At 45.4% G+C, this 19,720-nt stretch overlaps 1 protein-coding gene across 1 annotated transcript in view; it reads left to right on the top strand.

Annotated features, from left to right (window-relative positions):
• Positions 1-14,163: 14,163 nt before the first annotated feature.
• The window catches only part of LOC126260802 (uncharacterized), a 29,967-nt gene continuing 24,410 nt past the window's right edge, over positions 14,164-19,720 (top strand). Inside the window, exons 1-2 of the mRNA XM_049958164.1 lie at positions 14,164-14,196; positions 18,627-18,815. Of these exons, the coding sequence (XP_049814121.1) occupies positions 14,164-14,196; positions 18,627-18,815 (222 nt within the window). The remainder of the gene's footprint in view (positions 14,197-18,626; positions 18,816-19,720) is intronic.

Genomic DNA, 19,720 nt, shown 5'->3' with positions numbered 1-19,720 from the left:
AACAAAGTTACATCGGCTCCCAGAGTTAGTTTTTCGATACAGATTCTCCTTTTACTTTAAAAAATTGAAAAGTATCTCTTCCGGTTTTGCGTGTTTTTTTCGCTGAATATTACATCTCTATCAATTGTGAGGAAAGTAAAAGGCACAGAAAACTGATGTTTGCGTATCTTACAGTTTCACATCACAGCTTGATAATGAGGTGTCTATTTTTCCGATATTCGTCACAGTTATTCCGATACTTAATTTACAAGTAACCTACTGCATAAAATTTGAATTGTGTACAGTGAAAAATGTGGTCGCTGGCTACTTTACGTATGGTTCACGTTAGGTAATACATCGTTGCCGATGAAAAGAAGCTAACATATCGAAATTATTTTTAAAGTTGGGATCAGAATGATATCGATCTCCGTTTCCGAGATTTGGGCTCATATATCTCCGGGAGCGTCGCGACTAGCCGCCAGTTCTGTCAACGCGTAACGAGAATCGTGTGGTCATCACACGATAGAGAATGCATTTGTTTTGTTTCGCTGACACATTTGGACCTAATGAAACCATTTTATGTCATATATTTCTCCGGTATGAGTTACTAATATTTCTCCATATGCTCTTGACAATTTCAGTTAAAATGCCACGAAATGTAGGTTTCTTAAAGCCAAGTGATCAAGCAGAACCCATTTTCTTGGTTTTGCTGAGGCATCTGAACCTGTTCCAAGCTTTCTTTCTCGTTTATTTCTCTGATACGAGTCCCGAATATTCCTCCATCTGTTTTTGCACATTTCACCTAAAATTCCAATGAAAGATAAGTTTATTAACAATAAGCGCACGCTAGCGTCGTTGCATTGTTTCAAGTTCTTGGCAACAAGATAGGGTTACACCTTAAACATCTCTAGAATTTTCATTCTGAACGTCTACAGTATACACTGGCAGAAATGTGGAAGAAATAATGTCCGTGCTTGTTCACAAAATTTCTCCAAATTATACTTATCAGTTTCTCCCATGCAGAAACTTTTGGAACAAGCTAAGGCAACTTTCATAGCCGACTGACTCTTTATTCCCATCCAAATGAACTTCCATATTCTTATATTCTGACAGCATACATCGTTAAGGATGACATGAACATTTAATCTTGCCAAGCTGCACTCAAAAGATGACTCCAGGATTTACAAAAGACGAATTTCAATTGTGAACTGTGTCAGACCAGAAGGGCCTTGTAAAATAGTAGTGCACTTTTGGCACAAGTTTTTTGAGCACCATCTTCTACCAATGAATTGAAGTGAATGTGACAAATTACTTATTGCAGCATACTGTTTGCGCAATCGGTTGAGAAACGCCTTCGTCAAAAACGAACATCTATTGATTACAGAAAGCTGTACAACAATCTGGTGGTGGTTTTTCACAACTAGAAGGTATCACCAAGACACCAATCTACCGTTTACTTTCAAAGTGAAGGTATTGTAAAATGTAACTTTCTCGTTGTACTTTAGATTGTTCATTTTATAATGTACTTGCCGTTTTCAATTTTTATCGTCACAGAAAAGAGTAATGCGAAAATTGACCTTCAAGTTCATTTTCATTATTCTAATTCTACATCTGCATGGATTATGCTGATTTTCATAGCAGGCCTGAAAAATTTGCATTAATGGGAAAATATTATATATTTCAGTCACCTGCCAGTTTCAACTGTGCACCAATTTCTTCCCAAATTCTGTCTCTGAACATAGTGTCTCTATATTTAGGGTTCTTCAAATCGTAAAGGCAAGGATGTTGCGAGACCAGCTCACAGACCATCACATCCTGTGAGTGGCTCATTTCAGTTTTCCTTGACTGGCTCGCCATCTTTCTGGCAGCCGTACGTCTTCGTGTCGTCCGACTTCCGTCGCAACACTGCTCACTGGTGCAGTGCTGCGGCAGCTGCCGCAACAGTCGCGCGTCGCATCCCAAACTCGAACTGCGCATGCGCCAGCAGGCAACTTCTGACGTCATGTAGCGACCCGTCGCAGTCGCTAGTGTGCGTCGCGTCTTGGACAACGTAACTTTAGCCAACCTTGTGTGAATGCTCTGAAAAGCTAATCATTTGCATATCACAGCATCTTCCTCCAGTCGGTTAAATTTCGCGTCTGTAGCATGTCATGTTCGTGGTGTAGCAATTTTAATGGCCAGTAGTGTATTATTAAGCTTCGCATTGGCAGAGTTGTTGGATGTCCTGAGGAATATCGTGCAAAATTCTGTGCAAATGACTCGTTAGATTTTCAAAAGCGCGATATGGTTGAAGGACTCTGCGCATAACAACGCTCTAGCCGTCCTCAATTTGGGCGAGATCCGGCTACCTGACTGTCCAAGGCAGGTTTCGGCAGGCAAGCAGTAGAAACTGTCGCAGAGTGGGGCGGGAATTATCTTGCTCAAATGTAAGCTCGGGTTGGATTGCCATAAGGGGCAAGAAAAAGGGGCGTAGAGTATCGTCGACTTACACGCTGCTGTGAGGGGTGTCGCCGGTGACAACCAAAGGGGTCCTGCTATAAAAAGAAATGGAATCCCAGACCGCCACTCCTGCTTGTCGAGCTGTATGGCAGGCGACACTCAGGTCAGAACCCAACCGCCGTCCGGGGCGTCCCCAGACACGTCATCACTGGCCTTCGTGGCTCAGTTCCAGCTCACTGGAGACCTACTCCAGCCATGAGATTCCAGGCCGAAGACGTGTCTGCAGACGCCCCAGACAGCGGTTGGGTTCTGACCTGACTGTCGCCTGCCATACAGCTCGACACCCGGGAGTTATTGTCTGGGGTGTTATTCCTTTTCGTGGCAGGACTCCTTTGGTTTTCATCCTCAGCACCGTCACAGCACGGAGGATCGTCTTTGTTGTCCTTCACGCAAAGCTATCCTGGCCTTACATTTCAGCAAGGTAATGGCCACCCACACACGGTGAAAATTTCTGCTGCTTTTCTTCGTGTTTGCCAAACCCTAGCGTGGCCAGCAAGGTCGCCGGCTCTCTCCCCATCTGAGGACGTCTGGTGCACTGTGGGCAGGGCTCTCCAGCCAGCTCGGTATTTTGATTGCCTGTCGCGCCAGTTGGACATAATTTGGTACGACATCCCTCTGGAGGACATCCAACAGCTCTGTCAGTCAACGCCAAGCCGAACAACTGCTTGCATAGGCGCCAGAAGTGGACCAACGCGTTTATGACTTTATCAATTTGAGAAGCTCTGTCTCTTAAACAAATAAATACAGTTTTTCTGAAATTGTAATGATATGTCCATTTTTACATGTACTTCACACCTACTATGAAATTTCCTCGGACCGGTGCATGTGTCAGTGGTGGTCACAGAACTGTGTGGCGCTCGTACAGTGGGTGCTTCGGTAACCACGCGATTTCGTATCTATTCATTTCCCGTGTTTGGTTTAACAGCAATAAAATGATCCTTTACAAATGGAACCTTAGACGTGAGAGACACTGATAGTTCCAAGAAAAACGTTACTGCATTCGTGCTGATTCTTACGGTCACATTTATAAGAATTCTCTGCTGTCCATTTATTGTCGTGAATGGAGTGCTCTCCCCGTTGGGAATCTGTTGGTTGTCGAGTCACACACGATGTGAGAGTCGTGGTTTGTTTCGTTATTTAGGAGCTATCGAGATGACAGAGTGGTAGGTCTTTTCGGAGAAAGCTGCTGTGTACGAAAAACCCATGATTATTTACAGTAAAGATGCCGTAACTTAAAGATAGTGACGTCATCTCGCTGTCCGTGGATGTTGATAAAGTGATGTTTGTTTGCGCTGTTGTTTAAACTAGCTTGAGATAACACCCCATTAGAGTTCGAGTGCAACATGGAAGATTGTTATCTACGGGTATTATTAGCTGCTCTGACACTCTGCTACTACGTTTGCTGCACAGCTCGGCGAGAACTTCACAGTTTCAAAACACAGAGGTACCAGATTAAAATCGTGGTGCAGTAGAGGCTGTATGCGTCTATCAAAAGACAGAAATTGTCGGTACGTTACTGCTGTCCAGTTTCGGTCTTGGTACCCATTTTCAACTGATACGAAGATACTACCAACTACATTATCTGCCGAAATATTACGAAACAGCTCATAGTTTGAGACTGGTTCTGTGTCGTGTTCCCGAGATTATCGTAGGCGGTGTACTTGGCATATTTTTGGTATAGTTTGAAAACGGTGTCAATGGCTCTTACCAACTTGTTAAGTACCAACAAATTTTAGTTTTTGGCACAAGTGAAAAGCTGCGTTGGAACCATCCTTACAGACACACACACACACACACACACACACACACACACCATTACAGGAGGACGTCAGTAATTTCATTACCCACTTGATCTTGCCGACCTGACATGACAAAAGAATGTTACGGAGTCAGCTGTGAGCAATCTTCAACAGACTTAGATCCTCATATTTCTCACCTCCAGAAAATTTTTGGGTTAAAGACAAAAGCTCTAAAATTTCACCATCATACAAGAAATCAAAGCCTCAGACAGAACGCACAACGTGTATGTTCTAATAAACATGGCAATTGATAGCCACACCTACAAAAGAACACTGTATCACGAAGTAATTTCTTATTGAATCTGGCTGTGATATTTTTCGGGACTGAAACTTTAACCTTGAACCAGAAATGACAGCATGGTTCCTAATACATCGTAAGGAATTGGAGTGAAGTCATATTTAATCACCCAGTCGCCACCAAACTGTTGTCTCATTACTTTGTTCCTGTGAATGTACAAACTAGCGCTGTCTTAATAATTTTACCATGGTTTGGAGCCACAGTCGTGTAATGCTTTTTAAGTGAAAGTTCCGCCATTTGACTGTATAAATCGTTTATTCTACTGTATAATCACGGTTTCAGCCTTAGGCCATTTTCAAGCACAACACTGTTGAGCTTGATGAGACGGCTATAAATGAATTCAGCGTCGAAATACTTTAAACTTATAAACGAACTGTACAGTTAATTGGAGAAACTTTCACAAAAAAGGCGCAATAGTTATTCCTTGGAGTGAGATTCTTTTGTGAAGAATACATTTCTCCACAAGTTCGTGGTGGAATGTTACTAGCCGCGCGGAGTGGCCGCGCGGTTTGAGGAGCCATTTCACGAATTTCGTGGCCCCTCCCGCCGCAGGTTCGAGTCCTCCATCGGGCATGGGTGTGTGTGTTATTCTTAGCATAAGTTAAAGTACCGTGTAAGTCTACGGACCGATGACCTCAGTAGTTTGGGCCCTTAGGCTGTCACACACATTTGAACATTTTTTGGAATATTACTGTTACCGGCTCCATAACCAGAGCGTCTCTGTAACACACCCTGCCGAACATCTAGACGACATGACAGCAGCTCCGTTCCTCCCACACACTTCTGTAGTCTCTAAAGGCGACTGTCTTCCACACGCGGCTGCGGTTTGTCGTGCAGTTAAAACAAGATATCATTTCTGCATTGGCTACACGTGCCCAACCTAGTAATGGCACGAGACGAACTCTTCCTGTGTGCCGGAACCGTGACCGAGTCCTCGAAGTAGCTGACTGTGTGGCACTTGGAGACCTACCTAGACTGTGCTCCGAGTGTCACGTGCAACAAGCTGTGCCAATCGAGAGGTTTATCCTGGAAAACCAGATCCAGACGGCCTTCCGAAGGGATTACTTTCTGTACTTCACAAACAGATTTCATTCTTCTCACAAAGAAACTGCAACTGCGAAGCAGAAATTATAAGGGGCGATCAAATGAAAACAAGACACATGGAAAAAATAAGTAAACTGTTTATTATTTTGAAACCAGTCGCTGTATCTGTCAATACATTTATTCCGCTGTGGTGTAAGACGGTCAGTGCCTTCATGGAAAAATGTTCGCCTGTGGAACCATGAATGTATCCAGGCGTCCACTTCTTCGTCCGCTGTGACCGAGCGATTCTAGGCGCTTCAGTTCGGAACCGCGCTGCTGCTGCAGTCGCAGGTTCGAATCCTGCCACGGGCACGGGTGTGTGTGGTCTAGTTAGGTTAGTTAGGATTAGGTAGTTCTAAATCTAGGGGACTGACGACCTCAGAGGTTTAAGTCCCATAGCGCTTAGAGCCATTTAAACTTCTTCGTCCGAAGCAAATCGACGTCTGCGAATGTCTTTGTTCAACGCTATGGAAATCGTGTGGGGAGAGTTCGGGACGTGTAAGGGCTTCCCAGCGAAAATTCCACGGCGTAGGCGAAACGACCTTGGCGACACGTGGGTGGACATCATCCTTCAACAGAATGGTGCCATCCGTCAACATTCCTGGCCGTTTGGACTGGATGGCGCGGTTCAGCTTTTTGCAAAGTGTTCAAGAACCGCTGTGGCGCCGTATTCCAGAAAGTCAGTGAGCAGCTGGCTGACGGACAGCATCACTGTGCTGCAGGACAACGCCCGCCCGCGTCTTGGCAAAGTTGTTTTGAATACGCTGCACATGTTTCCCTGGAAGGTCGTTACACAGCCTTCATTGAGCCGCGATCTCTCCCCATACGATTTCGATATTTTTGGAGCCCAGAGGAAACTCGCTTTTGACGGAAAGGTGCACACCTGGATACAATCGTGATTCCACAGGCAGCCGAAAACATTTTTCGTGAGGGCATTGTTCATTTTGTCCCACAGTGGGATAAATGTATTGCCGGTTAGGACGATTTCTCTTGAAATAATAAACAATTTACTTACCTAGGACGAGGAATTACGCCTTTGAAACACACATTTCCAGTTTCGTTTTACCCAGACATGTTTCAGCAGTTTTTGTGCTACCTTAAGTGCGTTATTTTATTTTTTTATTTACCTGAAGCTATTGGGTATTTATGTTGGTAGCTAGTCTGCTCCGAAATCTACAACTTGTCATGGCTTTGATGTTGCAGTGTCATCTCATGTGTTTTGGCGAGGTGAATACTCTGATTTCTGTGACTAATGGTAGTTTGACGACGCACTCACTACGAAGTTTCAAACATGGGCAGAGTTTTCGCCACCATTATCTGTTGTGTCCTAGTTTCATAGCAAGCACGGATGTAAGAAAAATTGCAACAAAGATGATTAATGGTTCAAATGGCTCTGAGCACTATGGGACTCAACTTCTGAGGTCATTAGTCCCCTAGAACTTAGAACTAGTTAAACCTAACTAACCTAAGGACATCACATACATCCATGCCCGAGGCAGGATTCGAACCTGCGACCGTAGCAGTCGCGCGGTTCCGGACTGAGCGCCTAGAACCGCTAAAGATGATTAATTTACTTACGTTTTTCGAGATGTATCGTTTTCATTTGACTGCCCTTTATACGGAGGTTGGAACTTAAATAGTGTCAACAGCGCTGTGGAGACACTATGCAATGGAATCTACTATTGTAGCTGATAGCATACGTTGTTGGCATACCTACCTTACCTCCGAGCAACTGGACACGCCCATCCCACGTCACCGGCGTCCGCAAAATCGAGGGACAAACAATCACTTGTGAGCGAGCGGTCTAACGTAACAGTGTCACTACATATGTTTTCGAAACAGGAACAACGGAGTTGGATCAAGACTGAAAGTGCCAGAGGTCGTACAGCACGACAGTGTCATCAAGGTCTTCAAGAGACGTGCGGGGAATCGGCTACCGTACTCTGTACTCTGTTGGGTTAAAGCCTTGAACTGTAGCAGACATGCATCGGGCAGGTCGTCCTAGCGTCCCTGAAAAAGAAGTGCATGCTGTTGCCTCGTTAGTAGACAGTGATCGACGCCATACGATTCTTGAGCTCGCCCACGAAACCGGATTAGCGTATGCGACTGTTCTTCGCATCCTGAAGGAACGCCTGGGCATGCGAAAAATTGGGTCACGATGGGTTTCGCACGAATTGATGGAAATGCAGAAGTGGGTGCGTTACGACGCTGCTCAGCCGCACTTGGAGCTCTATGAGCGCGAAGCAGAGGCTTTCTTACGCTGGATGAGACATGGGCCACATCGTACGAGCCAAAACTGAAACGCCAATCCAACGAATGGCGTCATTATGGATCGCCACGAAAGTCGAAAGTGCGTCAGAGCTCCAGTATGGTGAAAGCTACGGTGATTCTCGTGTACGACTGTGATGGTGTTATCCTAACGCATTACGTTCCTTCACGGCAGACCGTCAATGCACAGTATTACTATTCGTTTTTGGAGCATCACCTGCGACCAGCTTTGCGAAAGAAGCAACGACACTTTCTGCTCAACCCACCCGCTATTTTGCACGACAATGCGCCTGACCATACAGCGCAAGCTGTGGCTGCTCTGTTCGGTCGATGGGACTGGAAGTACTGTACCATCCACCATACTCCCCGGACTTAAGTCCTTGTGATTTTGATTTGATTCCGAAGATGAAGGATCCACTTCGTGGCATTCGCTTCACAACTGTTCCAGAGATTCGACTATCAGTAGACCTCTCCATTCTCATCAACAGAACAGGCTCTGCTAACGGTATACTACGCCATCCACAACGCTGGAAGCGGGTTCTACACAACGCTGGTGACTACTACTGGTACAAACATCTAGCTCTTTTGTATCGATTGTGAATAAATAGTTGCTACTATTTAAGTTCTAACACTCTTATTATAGTGCTGCAGGTAACGTAATTCCAGTCTGTATGCAACTTTGTCTTCTCCATTTTCTTCTTTTCCTACTAATTTTTCGTTAGACGGAAGCGCCCAAATTCGGACCCGTGCCCCAAAGCCGCCTCGACTACCTTATCTGTGAATTTTCATGATCTATAGCAAGATTAATTTAGGTCTGCGCAGAAGCGCAACTGTTACATTACAGGTCGTCATTAATTGGCGAGTCGAAATGAAAAACGTTCTAAGTGCCATTTTTTCAGGAAACACATTTTCAGTGCTGTTGTGTTTTCGGTATTCCGTTGCATGTCGCTACACTTGACCCATGTGCTAAACCACGAGGAAAGCCTTTCAAACTGTGCTTCCAACTGGAACCCCAAAATTTCAATGATATGTGAAGTGATTGTCATTTTCATCTGTTTTCCGTCATTTCCTTTAGTTGCTCTAAATTAGTGGAGGTATGCACTGTCTATGCAGCTGAATGAAAGCATTTTGTTCCTTACCATACGCGTTTCGCTTCTTTTATTTGGGAAGCAACAATTCTATAGTTCTACCAATTAAAAACTTGATGATGTATTTCTATACTTGTGTCACTAAAAGTAAAATGCAGTGCTCAATATTAACAGCGCATAATAAATGAATTCCTCCCTCCTATTTTGTGAAAAACAAATTTTTGATACCGTGGCTGTGTACAGCTTGACCCCTCCAAAGAAGAAAACAGCATCCGACCATTGTAAATAAAGCTATTTATTTACACAAATAACGTTTTTACATGTTTGGAACCGACAGACTACTCTTCAGATGTAATTTCACAAGCATATTACATTTGCTGTTGTTGTTTGCAGTAGTTGTTGGGAATAAAACAGCCAACAACTGGATTTGGTTTTCATTTATGATGAGTATCACAAGCTGTTACAAGGCAGCGGTGCGCTTGTGAGGTAAAAGGCATCGTGGTTGTGCTAAATCCTTACAATATGTCTTTGAGAACTTCATAAAAAGATTTCGAGGAACCGGAAGTGGCAAGAATGAAATGTGCCAACAAAAATGGACAGGAATTGATGGAAGGAAAGCAATTAACATTTTAGCAACAATAATACACAATCCACAATGAGGCGGCTTCAATGCAGCTTGGTCCCATAGTCCTTACCACAAAAAATTTCAATGTGGGAGCGGGATCAGTCAAAAGAGTGTTCAAACGTATTTCACCCTTTGTACATATCCTTCCGTCAACAGATTCATGGCATTCACTTTCAAAACCGCTGACAGTTTCCGAATGGTGTCTACGAAAACTGCAAAGTGATGTGGCGTTACCGTACAAGACTTTCTTCACGAATGAAGCATCGTTCACGAAGCATGAGCAATTCAGTCTTCGCAATATGCACCGCAAATCAGTTGGTATTCAGTGTGGCTCGGAAGAGCGGTTAAACCACGACCTTGGTCTGTCAACTGGTTGGACTCTGAATAGCCGCCAGTATCTACACTCCATATCAGACATAATGACACAGTTACTGGAACACATCTCATTCGACAATCCATATGGTATCAACATGACGAATGTCCTGCCCATGCTTCACAGGTAATTACAGATCTTTCTGACACAACATTTGGAGAGTATTGCACCGGTCATTCGTCAAGCTGACGAAAATGCTTCTTACACTTACCGCCTCTGACTTTTTTCCGTATATGGAGCTAAAATAAAAAGTATTCGAAGGAACACATATGAATCCCGAAGACATAAAATGCAATACAACATGGGAATCTGCTGTGATAAGCCTATATGAAATTCAACGTGCACTATTACCTGTCCGGGATCGCTTTACAGCAATTATCGATACTAATAGTCAACATTTTGAGAACTTGGTATGGCAGTCATAATTATAGACATACGAAACATGTGGATATGAAGTTGCGCTTGTAGTTGATGCAGTAGGTCAGATTTCCTAAGGTACTACTTGATAAACCTCCACACATGTTGCGTCATTGAAGTCGTCTTCAAAGACTCTTTTCAGTACTACAGAAAACAATATTTATGTCCACAAAAAAGAAATAGTGTCGGTGTCATAAATGTGCAATTATAAACTTTATACACTACTTGCGTATGTTAGAAATTGCATCACTTTGTCCGGCAAAATTTGGTGAAAACTGCACTCCTTCTGCGTCCACTTTGGGTTGCATCTTTTACGAAAGGATTTTAATAAGTAATGTAACACTTTTTTGTAAAAGCAGGCTGGTTTTACCCAGGATTTCAGCACACCATATTATCGCGCACTCTTTTGGTTACAAAACTCTATTTTTCAACACGATCTCCGTTCAGCTTAGTAGAGAGTGCCTTTGTGTCCGTATGATAACACTCTGCTGGTCGACGTCGGAGACAACATCTTATTGCATCAAAAACTTTTCTATTATTGGCGAGCGCGGCCTTCATTGGGCAAAGCAGATGGAAGGTTGAAGTTGAGAGATCTGAGCTGTGAGGTGGATGAGGAAGAAGAGTCTAATGAAGTTTTGTGACCTCCTCTCGGCCCTAGGGTAGCAGACTTGTGTGACGCCTTGCGCCTCATCGAGAAGGAACAGTTCCTTTGCATTGTTGTGGCGACAATCACGCTGAAGTCGTTTCTTCCGTTTCCTGAGGGTGGTACAATACGCGTTAGACTTGATCTTGCACCATGAGGGATGACATCAAAGAGAGTAAATTCTTCAGAGTCCGTCGCAATGTATGTACTGGCTGAGGGTATGGTTTTGAACCCTTTCTTTGGAGGAGGGTGTGGTCCCACTCCATGTACTGCCGTTTTGTTTCAGGTCCGAAGTGATGAAGTCATGTTTCATCGCCTGTGATGATGCTCGACACAAAATTGTCACAGTAAGCCTCATAACGCGCAAGTAGTTCCTCACAGATACGGGAGTAATGGTGACCTGTCAATCACCTTCAACAAGTGTGTCCGCAGCAGTCAGTCACAGACACAGCTGCGTGAGGCCGGCCTGCGCGCGGGAGTAATGGTGACCTGTCAATCACCTTCAACAAGTGTGTCCACAGCAGTCAGTCACAGACACAGCTGCGTGAGGCCGGCCTGCGCGCGGGAGTAATGGTGACCTGTCAATCACCTTCAACAAGTGTGTCCGCAGCAGTCAGTCACAGACACAGCTGCGTGAGGCCGGCCTGCGCGCGGGAGTAATGGTGACCTGTCAATCACCTTCAACAAGTGTGTCCGCAGCAGTCAGTCACGGAGACAGCTGCGTGAGGCCGGCCTGCGCGCGGGAGTAATGGTGACCTGTCAATCACCTTCAACAAGTGTGTCCGCAGCAGTCAGTCACAGACACAGCTGCGTGAGGCCGGCCCGCGCGGGAGTAATGGTGACCTGTCAATCACCTTCAACAAGTGTGTCCGCAGCAGTCAGTCACAGAGACAGCTGCGTGAGGCCGGCCTGCGCGCGGGAGTAATGGTGACCTGTCAATCACCTTCAACAAGTGTGTCCGCAGCAGTCAGTCACAGACACAGCTGCGTGAGGCCGGCCTGCGCGCGGGAGTAATGGTGACCTGTCAATCACCTTCAACAAGTGTGTCCACAGCAGTCAGTCACAGACACAGCTGCGTGAGGCCGGCCTGCGCGCGGGAGTAATGGTGACCTGTCAATCACCTTCAACAAGTGTGTCCGCAGCAGTCAGTCACAGACACAGCTGCGTGAGGCCGGCCTGCGCGCGGGAGTAATGGTGACCTGTCAATCACCTTCAACAAGTGTGTCCGCAGCAGTCAGTCACGGAGACAGCTGCGTGAGGCCGGCCTGCGCGCGGGAGTAATGGTGACCTGTCAATCACCTTCAACAAGTGTGTCCGCAGCAGTCAGTCACAGACACAGCTGCGTGAGGCCGGCCCGCGCGGGAGTAATGGTGACCTGTCAATCACCTTCAACAAGTGTGTCCGCAGCAGTCAGTCACAGAGACAGCTGCGTGAGGCCGGCCTGCGCGCGGGAGTAATGGTGACCTGTCAATCACCTTCAACAAGTGTGTCCGCAGCAGTCAGTCACAGACACAGCTGCGTGAGGCCGGCCTGCGCGCGGGAGTAATGGTGACCTGTCAATCACCTTCAACAAGTGTGTCCGCAGCAGTCAGTCACAGACACAGCTGCGTGAGGCCGGCCTGCGCGCGGGAGTAATGGTGACCTGTCAATCACCTTCAACAAGTGTGTCCGCAGCAGTCAGTCACGGAGACAGCTGCGTGAGGCCGGCCCGCGCGGGAGTAATGGTGACCTGTCAATCACCTTCAACAAGTGTGTCCGCAGCAGTCAGTCACAGACACAGCTGCGTGAGGCCGGCCTGCGCGCGGGAGTAATGGTGACCTGTCAATCACCTTCAACAAGTGTGTCCGCAGCAGTCAGTCACGGAGACAGCTGCGTGAGGCCGGCCCGCGTGGGAGTAATGGTGACCTGTCAATCACCTTCAACAAGTGTGTCCGCAGCAGTCAGTCACAGAGACAGCTGCGTGAGGCCGGCCTGCGCGCGGGACATCCGACAGGTTTGCGCGACACTCTTGCAATGCTGACACAGACCTGCATTGCATACGAGTTCACCTGCTCTCAGGCGAGAAAGGGGGCAGGCTTCGTGGAAGGTCAATACTTCTTATACGATCAAGTTTGCGAGCTGCTAGCTTGATTCTGTGACGAAAAGGTGGCACCAACAACAAATAGTCGATGTAAATATGGAGCAATTGGACTCGAGGTACCGCAGTATTGCACATCCTCAACAGTTTCTAAACTGGACCGAAAGGGTGCGGGTAGTCTTCTCTCGTGAGTTACAAAACTTATTCCCTATTAAACACTTTGCAGTCATTAGCGTACGAAAGCCATACGGTGTCAGCGCGTTTCTCGTGCAGCGAATGTTTTCACAGTCTCCTAACACCAAAAACTGGCTACTCTTGAACGATCTGTTTGCGAGTCCACACCCTGAGATGACGTTCACTCCCCGTGTGGTCCATGGGATGTGGCCGAGAACAGCCTCAATGCTAAGATTAAAATATCGTATTTTTGCTGCCCTAGGGTTTCAGAATATTAATTCAACTGAATCTCCTTGGAATCGCAACGGGTATTCGTGATGGCTGAATACTCCACTATGTGCCCTTCCACAGTTCGGAGAAGCGAAACACAGAGGTAGCTCCTGATACTTGTGGAGATATTCCGGCACCTTAATCGCTTCCAGCACATTTAGATACTGATTGTACATAAAATATGGTTGCTGACAAACTAGCTACGTAAATGTAATTGTGGGGCTTATCAGCGTATTTCGGTGAAAGAGAGGAATGTAAAGGAGGAGTAAAACGGGTATGTGCCTTCCCTTGGCCTCAAAAGACAGTGCAAGTAAACGACCTTGACTGATCTATTCTTGCATTCGTTAACAATATCGTTACGCAAGCATTCATTACGACTGGGCGGCTAAAGTACCTCCAAACAGCTTAAAATTTTGTGAAAGTGTCTTCGACCGGAAGAAGATGGTTATCACGTGCAGTGAGGGGCTCAGGCTGAACCTGCTGATAACTCGATCGCGCGATTATTCTCCGATACGCGTGCAGCACATATATAAGGGCCGATTGCAAGACTCGTTAGCAAGCCGAGATAAAATGGCTCGTCTTGTCATCTTCACATTCTTCCTGGTAAGAAAGACTACCGTTTGTTTTGCGTGATTCTGAAGTCGCTAGGGACGACTCGCAGTCTTGTACTATTCCGTTCCTGAAGGTTCAAACCTTAATGATCTGTACACAACAGGATTTTTTGCTTCTTTCACTACGTCTTATATTGGTCAAGCAGCCGCGAGAAGCGGATTTTTGTAAACTAATAACATATGTTGATAACTAATAGCTAAATGTTACTGCCTTTAATCGAACTTGATCTTTTATCGTGTTACAAGAATATCTTATAACATCTGAGTTTTGGCTGTGTTGGAACAAGGTCAACTGGAAACTCTTTTAGCATACAGCAACCGACCACTCATTCAGTTGCACGATGACTTAGATATTCCCACATAAAAATATGGAACTCACAGTCTTAAACATACAGTTTTACTGAAACATCACAAGATCAGATTATCAGATGTTTGATATGATCTTTGAGTATTATTGAGATTTATCAAAGTTGGTTCCATAAAACTTAGATTCTGAACAACTAATCTCACTCAATTTTTATCGGAGATTCCTTCTTCCTTATTGTCTTAAATGAGTATCAAATGAGAAGTTAAAAGTCTGTTAAAATGGAAAATCTGAGACCTTTCCGTGACATTTATTCTACGCAACATTTTTTCCTTGAATTGTCTGTTCAATAAAACGTACGAAAGACACCGTAATTAATAGCTGAACGGTGGAAGAGATCAAAGCGACTTGAAAAGTACGTACGTAAGGTCCACGTGATTATTGAAGCAGCTGCAGCGTTTCCAACGTGTCAGCAGTAGCTTCAGTTTTTTGACAGCAACCTGAACGGAAGCTGGCTTACTGCTGTCAATGAAATAGTGCAAGACATAGAATATTCTTACCCTAAACAAAAGTATAATTCCATTTTTGTTGACGAAGGTGAATTCATCAATTTTCATATTCTTATCTAGTTAGATTTGTTTTTTATTCTATCTGTCCACGTATTTAGTTCTCAAGTGTAACCTGTTGAGATTTGTGTTTTCGTGTTCATAGGACCAATGCTCATGTCTGTCGTTTGGCTACAGGCAAACATGCTATTGCAACTAAGTTCTATACATTTTGTACACATGTTAGAATTAATCTGTGTCTAACAGTTAAAACCGAATAAAATGACATCAAAATACGGGATATGTGTTTCTACGGTCCATGGAGGCCATTTATTTGTAAAACTCCGCATTTGTGAACAATCGCTGTTTGAAGAGGACTCACAAGGCACATATAAATGAGATGTTCTCCTGCAAAAGCCCGAAAATTTCCTTAAAACAATGTGTATTATACATGTAGTACGTACACAGTCGTATTTCAGAAAGCAGAAATTTCTGTATTTTCATATTTATTTCTATTGTTCATAGTCGAAGTCCAAATGTAAAGTTTCGACGAGGTTATTAAAACAAATCGGAATGGAACAGCTCGTGGCTAACAAGGGGGACCACTAGACCTGTACAGGGACCTCACCAAGTACCCTGCTAGTGCCTTTGGATACGACGGCCTGTAGTTACCGAGAAAATCGATGTTGAAGTTTTATACGTATCCACTACACCTGTAACGTTGGATCTGCCGGAAGGAAATGATTTTAGCATAGTATAGGTAGTAATTTCATTAATAAATCAATCACTACAACAAACTTTCTTCAAATGTGTGTTCCGTTTCTTACGGAATTGGTTACAGAATCGTCTTGATCGCTATCGTTTCATGTGCTAGAATTTAGGGTGATATTTGTCGTAGAAAAAAACCGCTACACGCATTCTTGAAACACCATGCATATTTAATGAAAGTTACTGTCTTGCAGCCACGCGGATTTTTCAGAAGGGATGCCAGAAAACACATTCCATTTGAATTGTAAACGACTGTTCTTTCTTCGATCAACTTCGATGCAAACCGTGTGTATTTGATCATTCCTGTCAAGGCAGACGCAGTAAAGTGATTCAGAATTAAAGAACGTGTGTTAATGGTACTCCCATCGAAGCAATTTGCCTGTTAGTCTTTAGGAAGCCAGGAGCAATTTGAATTTTGCGCGACGTTTACTATTTGACGGCATTCAGAGGCAATAAATTAAAACGTTATGAGTGATGGTCAAGTTTTATTGTATGAACAGTGGAAATGTAGCAAGAGATAAACTTTTCTCCTTTCATTATCATGCGGGTGGTGACGGCAAGGAAAACTTTCGAGAAAGTTTGAAATTATGTGTAAAGTTTGATGGAAGCCGTCAAGTGCCCTTAAAGTACTGTATGAATATAGCGTGGGTACTTTGGGTGCCTCAACACGTACAGGATGTAAATAAATTCCCTTTACGGAGTCTGAGGACTTGTAGTGAGGACCAAGATGGTTACGTCTAGCATAGGAACTCGTGTCCGGAAAGCTACCGTTTTCGCGCTAGACGTGAAACACGACACCACACATGCTCTCCGGTTCCTGCTGCTCGTCGTTCGGGTCCATTTAAAGTTGGGCTCGACGTGGCGACTGTCGACGTCGACACGGATGTCGTACCTCCGTACGCACGGTCACCGGTCGTCGGTCCTCCAGCACTGGCTCTTCCTCGAATGCCACAGAGGTCTGGCAAGTAGAGGATTTCATGTGACCGCACGGGCAGCGTGCAGACCGAGCAGTCGCGCCACCACGAGCTGTCCACTGTCGGCACGTGGAAAACGAGTTGTTGCGACAACGCGTAGAAATCGCATGTTTTCACTCACATCTAGTGGGCGTAGGACATGAGTAGATCGGTGAATGATGTATTTAATTTACGCTGGAAAGGAATGGGTTTCAGTTGGGTCAGCAGATGTAAATCTGGCGATGTACACCGTCTGTATGACATCCACGCTCTCATCTGACGAGCCATAACCCGAGTGAACAGTACGGCTGTACAGATGACAGATGGTGCGCTCGTAGTGCAACTGTTTTATGTGAACGTCAGCAATTACGCTGCTGCATTGAGAGACTATCGCCGACTGAAAGCCCTGAGCGGGGTTACGATGTCATTAAATGCTTTAAACAAGACGATAATGAGATTCGAGCTGGATGTGGGGTAGCTGCTGCTTGCTGTAAGTGACCGCGCAGCACGTGTTCTGGGTAGTGTGAGTGCTCGTGCAGGTCACAAAAATTGTCCGACCCGCAGTCAACAGTAGGGAAAGTAATGCGGTTTACAGTGGTACCCGTACAGTATCCTGACGGTGCAGCAACTGAAGCCACGTGACCTGCAACAACTCTTCCGGCTTCTGATGCGGATGAAAGCTGATGAAATGCGGCCAGGCAACATTCTATGGAGTGACGAGGCGCATTTTATACCGGAGCGCAGTGAATACACAGAATGCAGATTTTGGGGTACTGTTGGACACGAAGAGCCATTGCATTCGGCGTATGTGACAGTGTGGTGTCGCTTCACAAGCTCCTTCATTCTCGGTCCGTTCTTCTTTGAAGAGAATACACCCAGATGGCCTGTCAGGTATACCGTGGCGTTTTCACTTTCTCGAGAGTTCCTGCTTTGCAAAGCAGTATTTTCTTGCAAGACGGGCCGACACCTCACGTCGCTCGCCGAATGAAAGATCTGCTTAATGACACGTTAAACAAACGTGTTACCTGCAGAGGTTTTACAGAGGCATGACCTGCAAGATCACCTGATGTGAATCCGCGTGACTTTTGACCGAGAGGATATCTAACAGCAGGCATTTATCAGGCACACGTTCACTCACAACCTCTACCTCTACTCCTCCTCTATACTGGCCTTCAGCCAGTATAGAGGAGAAGTAGAGGCAGAGGTAGTGAGTGAACGTGTGCCTCTATACTGGCTGAAGGCCAGTATAGAGGAAGACGTTGCCCTCGGAACTGCTGCGAGCAGCTCTCGATCACGTCGTCTTATGGATGCAGCATCTCGTCGATTTCTAAGGTGCTCATACTGTACGAATTGTCTAAAGAGCCCTCCTCACTTGTTCTACTTTTCTGCCGACGCCCCGTTACTCATCCATTACATACGGAAACGTTTCTATAGGTCTTTCTTGAATCACAGCTACTGATTTGCACCTGGTGGCCAAAATGGGAACTAATTTTGTTCCAGTGTACATCCGTTCCGTATTAACTCATTAGAATATCTACCAAGTTTCGCTGCCATGAGGTAATTACAGCCCAAATTGGATCTCTGTGAGTAGCTGCACTTTATATATAACGACCATGTACTTGACACAGTGTTAAACCTTCGAAACAGCACGAACCTCTTGATGAGTGGATTGTGACAGCGTTTTAAATTTCCGAGTTCCGTCCATAATTATAAGAAATACTCAAAATCAGATTCTGGGTAACCCGCAGCTGTTTGTAATTGGGACGGTTGAGCTCGTGGCGGTGCGACCGTTCCAGACTTTAGCGACGTAGGCAGTGCCAGTGTCTGAGTGTTGCGCTCGCCGTCTCGCCAGGTGCTGGCTGCCGCCGACGCCGCCTCCGGAGGAGCGCCCCCGCGCCGCCCGCTGCCCCTGCCGCCTCCGCCGCCCCCGCAGCCCCGGCCGCTGCTGGCCCGCTGGCTGCTGCCCGCTCAGCAGGGCGACTACAGCGAATGCGACAGCTTCGGCGCGGGACAGACCGTCTGCGCCGATAACTGCACCAAGGTGAGCTTCGCTCTGCTTGTCCGTCCACAGACGAAACACTAAACTACGTGTTTTTTTTAAATTATTTCAATAATAATAATAACAATAATAATTATACAACATAACCCACTTCCTTATATGATTAGTGGATCCTAATTTGTTCAAAACATCAAATGCAGCTAATTATAGGTTAAATTAATTTGTGAGCTACAGCTATAACTAACGACAACGGGCAGCTAAATTTCTACTATTATTATTACTAGTATTTAATGTATAATCTCTTAACTAAAACTCTACTGCCTGCAGCGTCACAGTTGTGTCAGAAAAATATAAACCTACTTTAGTGCCTTCCCCATCGAGCTAATCCCGATGGGCGTGCCCCTGACACTGGGCAGGCTAAGATATTATTCGCTGCAGGTTCCTAATAGCTAATTTTCTAATCTAAGTCCTACTAACTAGTTCTAACCTAAGTCAAGTCTGGTGCTTTGTCTAGTATTAGCGATATTGTTCCCCACTCCCCCTAGTCCTGTACGTGGCGGATTCCAGACTGCGAGAAAGTCGGTCTATCCACGCGCAGGCGGTATAGTAGTAGGGCGTGCATTCAGTATTCAGTATGTCTCAATTTTTACGTTAATTTATGTCCCTCAGGTATTCCTTTAACACTTTCCGTGATACCTCGTCTGCTAGTTTATTGAGAGTTTGAAAAGTGTGTTCTTGTCTCAGTAGTTGGTATGTGTCACGGTCAGGTAATTGGTCACGTAATGTGGAAGCAACGGCATTGAAAAGGGGGCTCTCTTAGATCAGATGATCGGGGGTACCCTCCGATTCACCACATTCACTCGCGGGTGTCGCCCTTTTCCCGAAAGGACATAAATATGTCGGGTATGGCCCATGTCCAGTGAGAAAATGGATCAGTCCTCCAGTGG

This window comes from Schistocerca nitens, chromosome 5, assembly GCF_023898315.1.
Source record: "Schistocerca nitens isolate TAMUIC-IGC-003100 chromosome 5, iqSchNite1.1, whole genome shotgun sequence".
In the NCBI taxonomy this organism is placed as follows: domain Eukaryota; kingdom Metazoa; phylum Arthropoda; class Insecta; order Orthoptera; family Acrididae; genus Schistocerca; species Schistocerca nitens.
Note: the sequence above shows the minus strand (reverse complement) of the source record. Positions and strands in the feature narration are given on the sequence as shown.